Consider the following 12,385-nt stretch of genomic DNA (forward strand, 5'->3'; position numbering starts at 1 on the left):
AGTCATTATCATAGGCTGGCCTCCTCTGCGCGGTGATAGGAGATATCAGAGAGGGGGGCGTTCATCCCCGAGGTGAAGTTCGGTGTGTCCAGCGGAGAGACAGCAGTGTTTCGCAACGTTGTCGCTCAGAGCTAGAGACACAATTGCTCTGTTGTTGGTTGTATAAATCAACAGAAATGCCTATATTCTGTCCCAGCTACAGAACAACAGAGGACACAGTGGTTGTGTTTCATCTTTAACGACAACGTGCCGTCTGCGGTTCGTGTTAGCTTGTATGTGTGTGCTAACCACATCGGACTGCTTCAGTAACGAGGGTCAGTACAAAGCTGGCTTTGCCTTGACACTGACCCTCGTAAAAGGATCAGTCTCAACCATACGGGACCCAGCACCTGCACCCGAGCCACCGATAAGTGTCGCCGCGATTTGATAGTATTTACAGTTGCCGACGAGTATGGTGAAGTCAGCTGGAAACTGGCTAACTGGTTAGCTCCACTTTGGTCTGCTATGCAATGGCGTTTGAAGTGAGTTTGATGTTAATAATATTACGTTGGGGCTTGGTTGTCACAGTAAAAAGTCTGGAAACATGTGCAGACTGGAGACAGAGACGATGCGAACAGTGTCCAAGAGTTTGGAGACTGTGTTTGAGACTAACACAGCTTTCACTAGCTGTTAGCCATTAGCTACATGGTAGTAACTGTAACAACACATACAAACAAACTAACATTATTCAGACACACTAACCATTCTGAAACATCCTGCTGCAGCCACAGAGTCTGTGCTTCTTCCGGAGCCTCTCCTTCTGGGTCTGATTCTGGGTCAAACTGGTTTGGTTGAATGAAAAAATCTCCGCGAGCCACAGTGTTACATCCACCGTAAAACATTAGCACATGCTACCGTTAGCATAAGGGGCTTCCTCTCCCTGAGAGTGACGTAGCAGGTAAGGCTCCCCAAGTAGGCGTTGACAGACGGAGCTCATTAGCATTTAAAGGTGCAGGCACAGAAACAGACTGCTCTGAATAGAGCTTAGCAGAGCGACTTTTAGACAGCTGGAATTCAGGACCACGGATGTGTTTGGGGCAATGCATATCGAATACAGAGTTGTTGGACCTCTGACAGCTGTGTGAAATTGATGAAAAATAGTATAATATGGGACTTTTAAGGAAAGATAGCCAGGCATTTTTTTCCCACTTGTACTTTAGTCATAAGCAAATGAGAAAGACTTTATATCAGATTTGGACAATGAATCAACAAATTAATTTTTTTTATCACTTATCTGTCAGGTCGTCTTTACAGTACCATTTAGCATTATCAAGTTTTGCATTAGTATTAGTATTTTGTCAACGTACCAACAGTCATCCCAAATAAAATAAGTGCAATAAAGATATCGAGGTATTGGACCAAAAATATTGTGATATTACAGTGTTTCCTCTAGGATTTTTTTCAGCAGCGGGGGCAGGCTCCCCGGGGAGCCGTGGCGGCGTAAACAAATGACACTTGACTGCAGATTTTACTTTTATGTCCAGCATAATCCCCCTTTTTATTGAATGGCTGGCATGGAAAATGGCTTTTTAAAGGCTGAATGTAAAAATAAAAAATAATAACAAAAAATACAACAATAAAATAAAAATTAAAAAAATTATTTAATTTAGATTTAATTTAACTAGTGCAGTGCCCGTAAGAAAAGTGTATTCCTATAAAAAAAAGTGGGAGGTTAAGCAGCTTTTTCATGGATGGCCAAATGAGGCTGTGTTTGAAGGTGGGACGTCAGGGATATTTAGGTTTGTTGTGAAATCCGATATTCCAGGGTATAATTGGCTGTTTTTGACTATTTTTGATTTTGCCATTATATTTCACCTTAAAAGCTGTTTACTTGGTCTCATTATTTTCAGCACAACCTCACGTGTGACTGTACAGTTCTTTTTTCATTTTGACATACTGTATTAACACAATGGACCTAAAATCACAAAAAAAACATGAAATCCGAGTAGAAAAAGTTTGATTTTTTGACTGTGAAAACCACAAATATGTTTAAATATGTTTTTTACTTATAATGCAAATATAAATTGTTGTTTGCTAAATTTGTGCATACATTTAAAACATTTACAAAGTTATATGTAACTATTTACATTTAAATGCAGGCAATGCTCAGGTCTGCCTGAGCTCCTTCCAGCTGAATAAATAGCTGGACTGCCTGCTCCACATTCAGCTTCTCCCCATTATTCTGACTCATTAAACAAAAAACCGACTCCACTACACACTAAACACACTACACCAAACACTACATAACACACTAACTACACACTCCAAACATGCTAAATGTCACAAATCTCTCAACTCTCAATATCGCTGTCTACACACCGACCGTCGTTGCCTGTCAATCATCCGCTTAGGTCCCTCCCACAACTTCCTGTTCCTCAACAACCATACTTGCTGCTTGGACACTTTCGTGACAAAAACCCGTTTTTTACCGTTTCTTCCTGCACCAGACACAAAGCAAACGTGACGGCAATGTTCGTGAAAAAGCGTGACAGACATTATTTACCCTAGGTCCGGTTTTGGACATGCCGATGCGTCCGGTCCATCGCCTCGGGAGGTGGGCCGTGTAGCTAGCGGCTAGCGGCTAGCAGCTAGCTAGCGGCTAGCTACACATGAACATCCACAGATTCCGATTCCACTTTGTTGTCCACACGTCTCCGGATCTCCTCAGACCCGAACAGACTCGGTCCGGACTCATTTAATCTTATTAATCCACAACAGTCAGTTTAGATGCACAGAACAGAACAGAACGGACCGAACCACTGGCAAAATCCCGGTCCAGCTCGCGCCGCTGCAGGTATAAATCCGCTTGTTTCTTCAGGTTTGTCGTGGGCTTGAGCTCTGCAGTGATTGGCTCTGGTGACCACGTGGCCACGGTGTGCAGTGATTGGCTCTGGTGTGCACGTGACTGTGGTTGCTCTGGTGGACAATGCTCGGCGGAATTTGTAAAGCATGTATGAAATAATTTATTCATGGTATCATTGCAGTCCAAACAAATGCTTAGATGCACACCACTGAACCACGCAGCAGCCATGTTGAAAGTCTCGGGTCAGTGTGATCCTTATCCGCAGAGATATTTGACCAACAGACACATACACACACACACACACACAGACAGAGATTCCTTGTATTTATAGATAGATTTAGGGTCCCAGCCTGATGGCTCTCTCCTGCACCATCATTTTGCTCTCCTGCTCCTTCACTCGGCTCTCCCCCTGCTGTACTCTGCTCTCATTCACTTTGTTCCACTGCTCCTACCTGTCTAATGTTACTTGTCTTATACGATTACATAAAACATTAACGTTAGATAATTTACATTCACATCACATCTGATTACAAGTGTGAACACAATTTTTTATCTAACCATCATCATTTGAGTCAGTAAAAGGCTAATGATACCTGACTAGCGTCATCTTCATCAAGTGTCTTTCTCTTCTTTGAGAAATATTTGAACAAGCTCATCTGAAAATGCAGTCAGCAGTTACATCATGGCGTGTATATATTCGCTCAATGCTATCAATTATTTTACTCACGTTAGCGACACTGAGGCCCAATTAATAAAGCTACCGATATGTTATGTAATCTTAACTGGCCATCAATATTTTGCGAATGTCTATTGAACTTATAAAATCTATTTCAAGTTTTCTTAAGCCAATAAGTCTACCTTTTCTCCGGTGAGTCGTTGCCCTGTTTTCAAGATGACACTCCTCTGACTCTCCGAGCTGGTGCCTGGGTGCTTGACGTGATGTCACTTTCAAGGCTGCGCACTCGCAAGTAATTAACGTCGATGGCACCAGTAAGTTCTTGGGGGAGAGGGATCTACTCCAAAGAGTAGATACTGAGCAAGATAGTTATCTAGTTTACCCCAGCACTCACGACACCCGACCCAGTGCAGGACTCTGCTGTGAAGGTGGAGATATGATGCAGCGGTGGTGTATTTGCGACAATTAAAAACACATTTGAAGGAGCGGCGGCTAGGATTTAGGAGTGGCCGCCACTCCTAAATGAATATAGAGGAAACACTGATATTAGATTAAGTCGCTCAGTCTGTGCATTTATAAAGTGCTTTAAAGGAGATTTCAAAATATTGTGAAATATATTGTGTATCACGATCTAGCTGAATAATATCACAATGTTATTTCAAGGCCATTTTACAAATGATTATATTATGTGTGGATTTTATGGCTAAATGTGTAAATGCAAGTATTGGTACAAGTGGAACAGTCTGGTAAGTTCAGAAAATGACATTACACTTTACTGTAAAGCTGTAGACACCACTAAGACAATGTATAGACTTATATCACGATAAAGATTTAAAATTGATAACTTGCTCAGCCCTAAAGGGATTTCTGTAAAATTCGTTTATCCCAGAATTGCATTTATAGTACCCATTAAGTCGATAAAGGCTACAAAAATTGAGAGATTTTGGTTGAGGTACCTTTTTAAAGTGCGTGAAAGGTGCTGGAATTCTGCTCTTCAAAAGCTGTTAAAACCCTGATTATATGCTTTATGTACCATTACACTGACTTTGGTTTCCTCACAGGTGTAGGGTGTATCTGTACATTCACCCTCCTCCCTCCTGCATCTGCTTTTTTGCCATCGAAGTGAATAGGTTTGCATCAGCGGTTGCGGACATCTGTCATCTCTCCCACACTTTTGCTTTTATGGCAGGGCTTCTATTGTTCCTATCGTCTGCATGTAGACATGTGGGAGGGAGGGAATAATGCACACCACATGTACATGAACCTAAGCACAGCACGTCTGGCAGCAGGCAGCTGGACTCCCTCATCACGTTTTTAGCTATGTGGGAAACCGTATGGCTCAGTCTGTGTACATGCATGTTTGATGTTGCCATTGCCTTAGAGGTTGGTTGGTTAATCGCACACTGCCGGTCTTGGCAGATTTATGGAAGAAAACATGTCTTGGAAAAAAAGAGCCAGACATCAGTTAGTGCTAATAAGACAGGCTGGGACAGATTAATATAAAACATGCACCCTTTTTCCTGTGGTCTGTGTTAGGTAGGACAAAGATCCTCTGATGAAAATGTTGGGTGGTGTCACAGGAAGAAGGTTATCTTGTTATCATCACATGGAACGTCATGAACCTTGTTAGTTTTTACCTTAAAATGAACAAAATTTGATTGAAGACTACTAATTTGGGAGAAAGCAGGCAGAGAAAAAAATCGTTTAGGTATTTGCTCTTATACACAGAAATGCAGCAGTGCGTCATCTCTGCTGCCATGATTGGCTCCCTGCTTGTCTTATTTATGTTAATGACATTTAATTCAAAATATTTTAGCTTTGACCATCCAGTTCTTAAAGATATTATGTACTACATTGCTTATTCTTAGTGTTTCTTTTGTGGATACGACCACTTTGAGATTTTCTGCTTTGTCTCCTAGAATAAACTGTGTCCAGTTTAAGTTAATTACCTTAACAAAAACAACATATTTCGATCCAAGTTTAGTCCTATCTGACTATATGATTTTTGTTCTTTGCTGCCACATCCTATTTTGTATGGCAGCTACTTTAACTTTGTTCTTTCCCTAAACCTGAAGGTCCGCGACCATGTGTGGACCATCATCATGGAATCTGTAGTACCCTCTGACAAGGGAAACTATACCTGTGTGGTGGAAAACCAGTACGGCAGCATCAATCACACTTATCAGTTGGATGTGGTTGGTAAGTGATCACCTAATTAAAATCAGTAGTTAGTCGTTATCAGTACCGTTGGCCATTTCAGAAATGTGACCTTAAACCTCCCAACCACCAGTTGTAATTGTTTTGAATAACAACCATTTTACATTCACTTTATATTAATCATAACCATTTTACATGATTGTATTTTAATTTTTCTTCCAATGACTTAACTCAATCCAATAATTACTGTGCATGAGGCTAATGTAGACAGACTGACAGTCCAACAACACAAGGTGATGGAAAAGAAATGTAAAAACAGTGGGCGAATGATTTACGTCAAGATCATACAGTAAAATGAAAAGTAAAGATTTACATTAACACTACACAAATTAAATGTGCATTTGAGGGTGAACTCGATCTTTTTGTCAGCCATTTGATAGATGAAATCTGTTTACCGGTGGCTTGATTAATAGATCCATGTAGAGGAGAGAAGTGATTGTTCTTCAAGGACCTGCCCTCTGACTCAGTCCTATACCATCAGTTCTATAAATCAGTCCTACATTACTGTTGCACCCTGAGCTTCTCCTGAACTCAGCATAGGTCTAGACTCCGAGCAGTGAAATCTCGTCAATGAGGTGAGAGTTTTGTCACAAATGCTTTCCTCATGTCTACATGGATGTCTCTGTCAGAAAATCCTGGACAGTCTTCATTTGGCCAGATGCTTGGCTTGTAAGTTTACTTGAGAGAGTTATCATTCATCAAAAAGGAGCAACAAGAATATTTAGTTTCACAGTAACAGCTCCAGATTAGATATTCAATGGGCTTAACCATCTACTAACACCCAGTTTATTTCATTTGGAGAAATTATTTTCTGTAACTAAAATTACCCAGCATCAGATCAAATTATACAGGCAACCTTGTTTGACAAATAAAAGCGACGAGTCAAAGTTTTGCTAGTGTAAATGGCTGGGCAGATGGTAGTGTGTATACTTTTAAATTATTACATCCGGCATGTAATTTTTTCACAAGTGTCTGTGTGTTGGTTGGGTTGTTTGTTTGCCAGCAAGATTTTTTCTCACTTTCTTTAATATTGTAGGGGCCATAGGGCGTTTTTGAAAGTTTTGTAAATATCTTAGAGAATATTGCAAAGATCTTGACTTAAAAAAAAATAAACAGTCAGGCATATTTTGGTGGCTGGTATCCACCTATAAGCTAATGCAACTTGATGCAGATAAAAGGGGACTGTTGCACCTTGGTGGAAGTATGCGCATGTGTTTTTCTTTGATATTGCGTGTTTGCATCACTGCTCACTAGGGCTACAACTAACATTTCATTATTCATTATTGATTAATCTGACAGTTATTTTCATGATTAATCATTTGGTCTATAAAATGTAAAAAGAAAAAAAAAAGTGTGACTTGTAGAAAATGCGACTTTTGTCCAAACGACAGTCCAAAACCCAAAGACTACTTGCTAAAGAAGATAATAAATCACAGCAGCATTTAATTTTCTTTCAACTAATCGCTGTAGCTCTACTGCTCGCCAGGCTTGTAAACTAAACTCTGTATATATTTTGATTGCATTGCAGAGCGCTCTCCCCACAGGCCAATCTTGCAGGCTGGCCTTCCAGCTAATCGCACTGCAGTAGTGGGCAGTGATGTTGAGTTTGAATGCAAAGTGTTCAGTGACCCTCAGCCTCATATCCAGTGGTTGAAGCACATCGAGGTCAATGGGAGCCGAGTTGGTCCTGATGGGTTACCGTATGTCCGTGTCCTCAAGGTAGGAGCTTCTGTGACCAATCCTACTGCAACAAGCCAATTTCAATCTGTTTTGTAGGGATTGTTCTGAGTTGCTATGTCAGTTCTTTTCTTAGATGCCCAGCACTCTCTGTAAAAGTGCATACTGATTCAAAAATATGTATTTCGTTTTGCTGTTATTACTGAATTAATTATGAATTCTTTATCTAGTTTGATTCTGTGTTTGACAATTTTTTTCTGTGCTGCACTACATGTTTTTATTTCCAGCATTCTGGGGTCAATAGCTCGGATGCTCAGGTGCTGACCCTCTACAATGTGACTGAGGAGGAGAGCGGAGAGTATATATGTAAAGTGTCCAATTATATAGGAGAGGCAAATCAGTCGGCCTGGCTGACTATCACCAGATATGGGTCCACAGGTAACCACCACGCAACAGAACAGGGATGACACAGTGGAGGCGCTTCTAGGGACCAACGGGGAAAACTAGGGCCGTATAACTGGAGACGGCCTCAGCTGTTTCTCTCCTCCCTTCCTCTGTTTCTCCCTCCCTCTCTCCCGCCTCAGTGCCCCTCACTGTAAATGACGCTATGGAAAATTCCCAGCAGAATAGTTGAAAGTGTTTAGTCTCAGGTTTATGTTGGGCCCATTCTCATTCCTGCCCCATGCCTGTGCTGTGCCCTCCTAATAAGGGCCTCTCCTGCCATCTTCTTCTATTACTCTCGCTCCCTTGCCCTTTAAAGTCTTCCATCCATGGCTCAGGGGCTGTGTCTCCCCTTTGTTTGTCTTTTTTCACTTCTGTCCTCTGCTTACCTTTGTTTCACTGACCTCCTGTTTTTTGTGTGAAGTGTGTGAGTGTGAAAGTTTCCTGTTCTGCTGTGGAGTTTTCCATGTTGCCCATCTCTTGCATGTAGAGATGAGACTGAGGTATTTGATGTGGTGATGGGGTGGCCCTGGGTGGAAGACTCAACCTAACCAGCTCCTCCACTAACAGATACTGGAGGGCTCTTCCTGACAGAGTCCTCTGCAGGGGCTCTCGTTGGTACTTTTCTGGCAGATGGTGTTGGATAGCGGAGGAGAACGCTCCTCCATCCCCTTTCTCTTTCAGAATCCTTTACTCATAGTTCCCTTTCCCCTCATGGGCCTCTTGTTGGGTCTGCTTCCTATGTTATTTTCTAGACTGCTGGCCTTAACACCACGGACAAGGAAATGGAAGTCCTCCAACTGAGAAATGTGTCTTTTGATGACGCTGGGGAGTACACCTGCTTGGCGGGCAATTCTATCGGGTTCTCTCATCACTCTGCATGGTTGACCGTTTTTGAAGGTATCAGTGGTTCTGTCTCTCTCCTGTATTTCCTTTTTTCGCTTTTCCAACTGAAGCCTGGTTGTCCATCTTCACATTTGCCAAAAAAATCGTCTTGTTGGACTTGTTTTGTTGAAAAATGTGACGGGAAGCCAGAGCAAGTTACAAGTATTAAAACTATCCCTCTATCCTCAGCATGGCTCCTGTTCCATCTAAACTCTCTAGATGGGACACAAAGACCCATGCTCTGTTGAATTTTCAGTTAAATCAGTAAATGCCAAACAATCCAAATGCATTAGCCTACATGACAAGTTAAAACAGGCAAGCAGTCTTTTAAAAATAAGAACACAGAAGTATAATTAATGACCTCAGCCATGTAGAACTTCACATTTACAGATGGTTTGTTTGGCAGCTCTGATCAGGTTTTACTTGAACTTCACTGTACTGTCTCTGCCACTATGCTGTTTAACTGGTGTTCACATTTGATTCGGTGGTAAGCTGATTTTCTCTGACAAGCACTACAAATGACATATATTCCTGATGTCATTTCCTGCCATGAGCACAGCAGCTGGCTTTGATAATTGGCTCGCTGTTGTGGATGTGTCTCATTCCTGAGGGTTGGAATGGGCATTTGTCCAATTATCAAGCAGCTTGTCAGTCAGCCACTTCACACAAACACAGCTCACTTGTATTGCTGGTGTTGGTTAGGGGTGTAATGGTACACTTCAGTCCGTATGGCAGCCTTGATTTGGATTGGTTTGCTCTACATGGTGCCTCCAGCACAAATTAGTTAGATAATCTCACTAACATAAGGCAGCCAAATGCTCTATCTAGTAATACGTAATACATTATCATGTATGGAAGCCTATTTCAGCCAGTGTGATGAAAATGTAAGTCATTATGATCAGAAGCTTTTTCAAAATGATTTAGTTGGAGAATTTTGAGATACTACAATTTTAGATTTTTTTAGAAGCTTTTTACTGAGATAAGAATTCATTATTTTGAGATGATAATTCTTTGAATCACTCATTATCTTTTAGATACTGAGTCATCTTTTCGAGAAAATTGCTAATTAGTTTGAGAGTTAACATTATTTTTAGATACTACTTTTGAGCTACTAAGTCTTTAGTTTGAAATACTTAAATATTTCAAAAAATAGAATATTGAAAGAGATTTTCACTGCCTGAACATACCCCAAAACTCACCAAACTTGGAATATAAGTCACACCTTGCTACTTCGCGAAATGTCGAAAAACTACTTTTTCGGACTCTTCCCAGGCGATTTCACCGGTTTGCATGAGACTTGGCACACAGCATCTGTGGACCCTCATGACAAAAAGTTATCAAAAGACTTTAAATAGGACAATTAATTTTAAAGTTATTTAATAATAACTTCCTGCAGATTTGTTTCAAGACAGGAAGTGTTGCATATCTCCACGTTGGTGTGGTCTAATGACATGAAACTCTGGTTACTACTTTCCCATGAGCCCCTGAGGCTTGTGCAAAATTTTAGGCTATGACCACAAGGTGGCGCTCTTTAAATTGAAGTATTTTATATCTCCACAACGGTTCATTGGATTAACACGAAACTTAGTACATTTATTGTCAGTGCCCTCCTGAGGACAGCTGACGAAGGGTTTACCGATCCGCCAATAGGTGGCGCTCTGGTGGCCATCTAATTTAATATTTGGCACTGTGCCCACACCATAACACTTATGGAAATGAAATTCATAGGGGTGCTACAGAATGGCCCCTGTTACACACCAAAAATGACCAGCAGGTGGCGCTATTTTAAATGCAAAAGCGTTTTTGGCCCATAACTTCCACATAATATGTTGCACATTGTGAAACCTTATATGTGTGTTCCCTGAATTCAGCTGAATGAACTATCGCCGTAACTTTCCATTCGCAAAATCATGACAAAGGAAAAATTCACTTTTTCAAACTCCTCCTAGACGATGTGACCGATTTGCACCAAACTTTGCATGGAGCATGTGTGGACCCTCCTGACAAAAAGTTATCAAAAGAATTTTGATAGTCAATAAAATGCCCGAAATATCAAACAACAATTTCCTTTACATTGTGTTGAAAACAGACAATATTGCCTATCTTTACAAAATACTGTCCAATTATCACATAAATGTTCATAATTGTGTGGTATGGACTGATGAGGGTTTGTCTAAAATTTGGTGCAAATCGGCCAATAGGTGGCACTCTGGTTGCAGTCTAATTAGTGTGAATGTAAAGTAAATGGGAAAATCTTCAAATCCTCTTCAAAACATACTAACTTTGAACCTCTTCTTGTACCTTATAGTTTGAGCTACAGACACCATTCCACCTTTAAAAGGGTCAGTAGACCTTGAACTATTATGCACGTATTCAGTTTTTAAAAACGTTTATGCTTTTCAAATCATCACAGTTTTAGTTTTAAGGATTTTCAGCTTGTCTTTTGATTTTATAATGGGTGTGTATTGCGTGAGCTAGAGTGTGTGACATCGCTAGAGTGGACAGCAGCTGGAAGAACTGGAGAAAAAATTCTCTTCAGCTTTATTTGGATCCCACATCTTTTACTTAACATATACAATATATGCATAGAAATGTAGGAAATCTTGTTGGCGTTCAGCTGATGGACTTATTTCAGATGTAGGACTTACAGTTTTGGATGTGGAAGCCTCAGAGCGACAAGCACTCAAGCAACTCCCCCATAAGCTGCAATGTTGATGTTGAGCTGGAGGAGAGCAGATAGTACCTGTTTTGTCTCTCACTCTGGTGTTCTCATTTTTCACTCTACAGAAATAAAAAAAGACATCACAGAGTTCAGCAATGTCTCCTGTGACTCAATATATAAATAATTTGGCGATAACCATTACATTTTTTTCAAAAATGGCGGGAGTTTGGGAGGCGTGTTCCCTTTCATTCTTATGGAGACCTTTTCAACTTTGGTTCTGCTACTGCTCCAGCATTTTCTTCAGCCAGCTGCAGAGGCAGACCATCGACTCAGTCTTAGTCCGGGACTCATGCAGCAGTTCAAACAGTTTTTCTGACTTCAGCATGCATTATTCCATACCAGCAGTAGCAGGCAACCGATGGCATCATGCCCCGACACGCGCGGCCTGCGAGGGCCTGTTCATCGCTGCTTGCAGCTTTAATTTGAAATACTAACTGTGTTTCTCAATTTTTATTAGGCACCATTTTTTGAGATGCCTTCTCATTTTGTGAAAGGGTTTCTTATATCTGTATTTTCAGATTCTGTTTTTTTAGATAACACATTTTTGAGACCCTGATTCATTTTGAGATACTAACCTTTTTTTTCCCCTAAATTTTCTCATTAAATGGAGAAAATGTCTCCTTTTTTAAAGATGCTAAATCATTATTTTGACATTCTCATTATTTTGAGATACCCACTTTATCAAAAAACTAAATTATCTCATTATAGTCAGATACCATTTTTTTTTTTAGATACCAACTCATTTTTTGGAGATACTCAGCTTACAGATCAAATGAAAGATAATTGAAACTAGATTAAAGCAAAGCAAGGATCAAATACACAAAAGAAAATAAGAAATATAAGATAAAATACTATGATTACGTCTGACTATTTATTTTCTAATTGCCTTTCACATACAAATATGACCAAGGTGGAACATTTGACA

The 12,385-nt window shown here is 40.4% G+C and overlaps 1 protein-coding gene across 8 annotated transcripts in view; it reads left to right on the top strand.

Moving 5' to 3' along the window:
• fgfr1a (fibroblast growth factor receptor 1a) overlaps positions 1–12,385 on the top strand; it is a 45,229-nt gene that overhangs the window by 16,878 nt on the left and 15,966 nt on the right. For 4 of the 8 annotated variants that reach the window (XM_030416502.1, XM_030416505.1, XM_030416503.1 and 1 more), the window contains exons 6-8: positions 5,594–5,717; positions 7,264–7,454; positions 7,700–7,850. In XM_030416502.1, the coding sequence (XP_030272362.1) occupies positions 5,594–5,717; positions 7,264–7,454; positions 7,700–7,850 (466 nt within the window). Of the gene's footprint in view, positions 1–5,593; positions 5,718–7,263; positions 7,455–7,699; positions 7,851–8,608; positions 8,754–12,385 lie in introns of all 8 variants that reach the window. The other 4 variants (XM_030416504.1, XM_030416508.1, XM_030416506.1 and 1 more) reach the window with 1 other exon arrangement.

This window comes from Sparus aurata, chromosome 5, assembly GCF_900880675.1.
Source record: "Sparus aurata chromosome 5, fSpaAur1.1, whole genome shotgun sequence".
In the NCBI taxonomy this organism is placed as follows: Eukaryota; Metazoa; Chordata; class Actinopteri; order Spariformes; family Sparidae; genus Sparus; species Sparus aurata.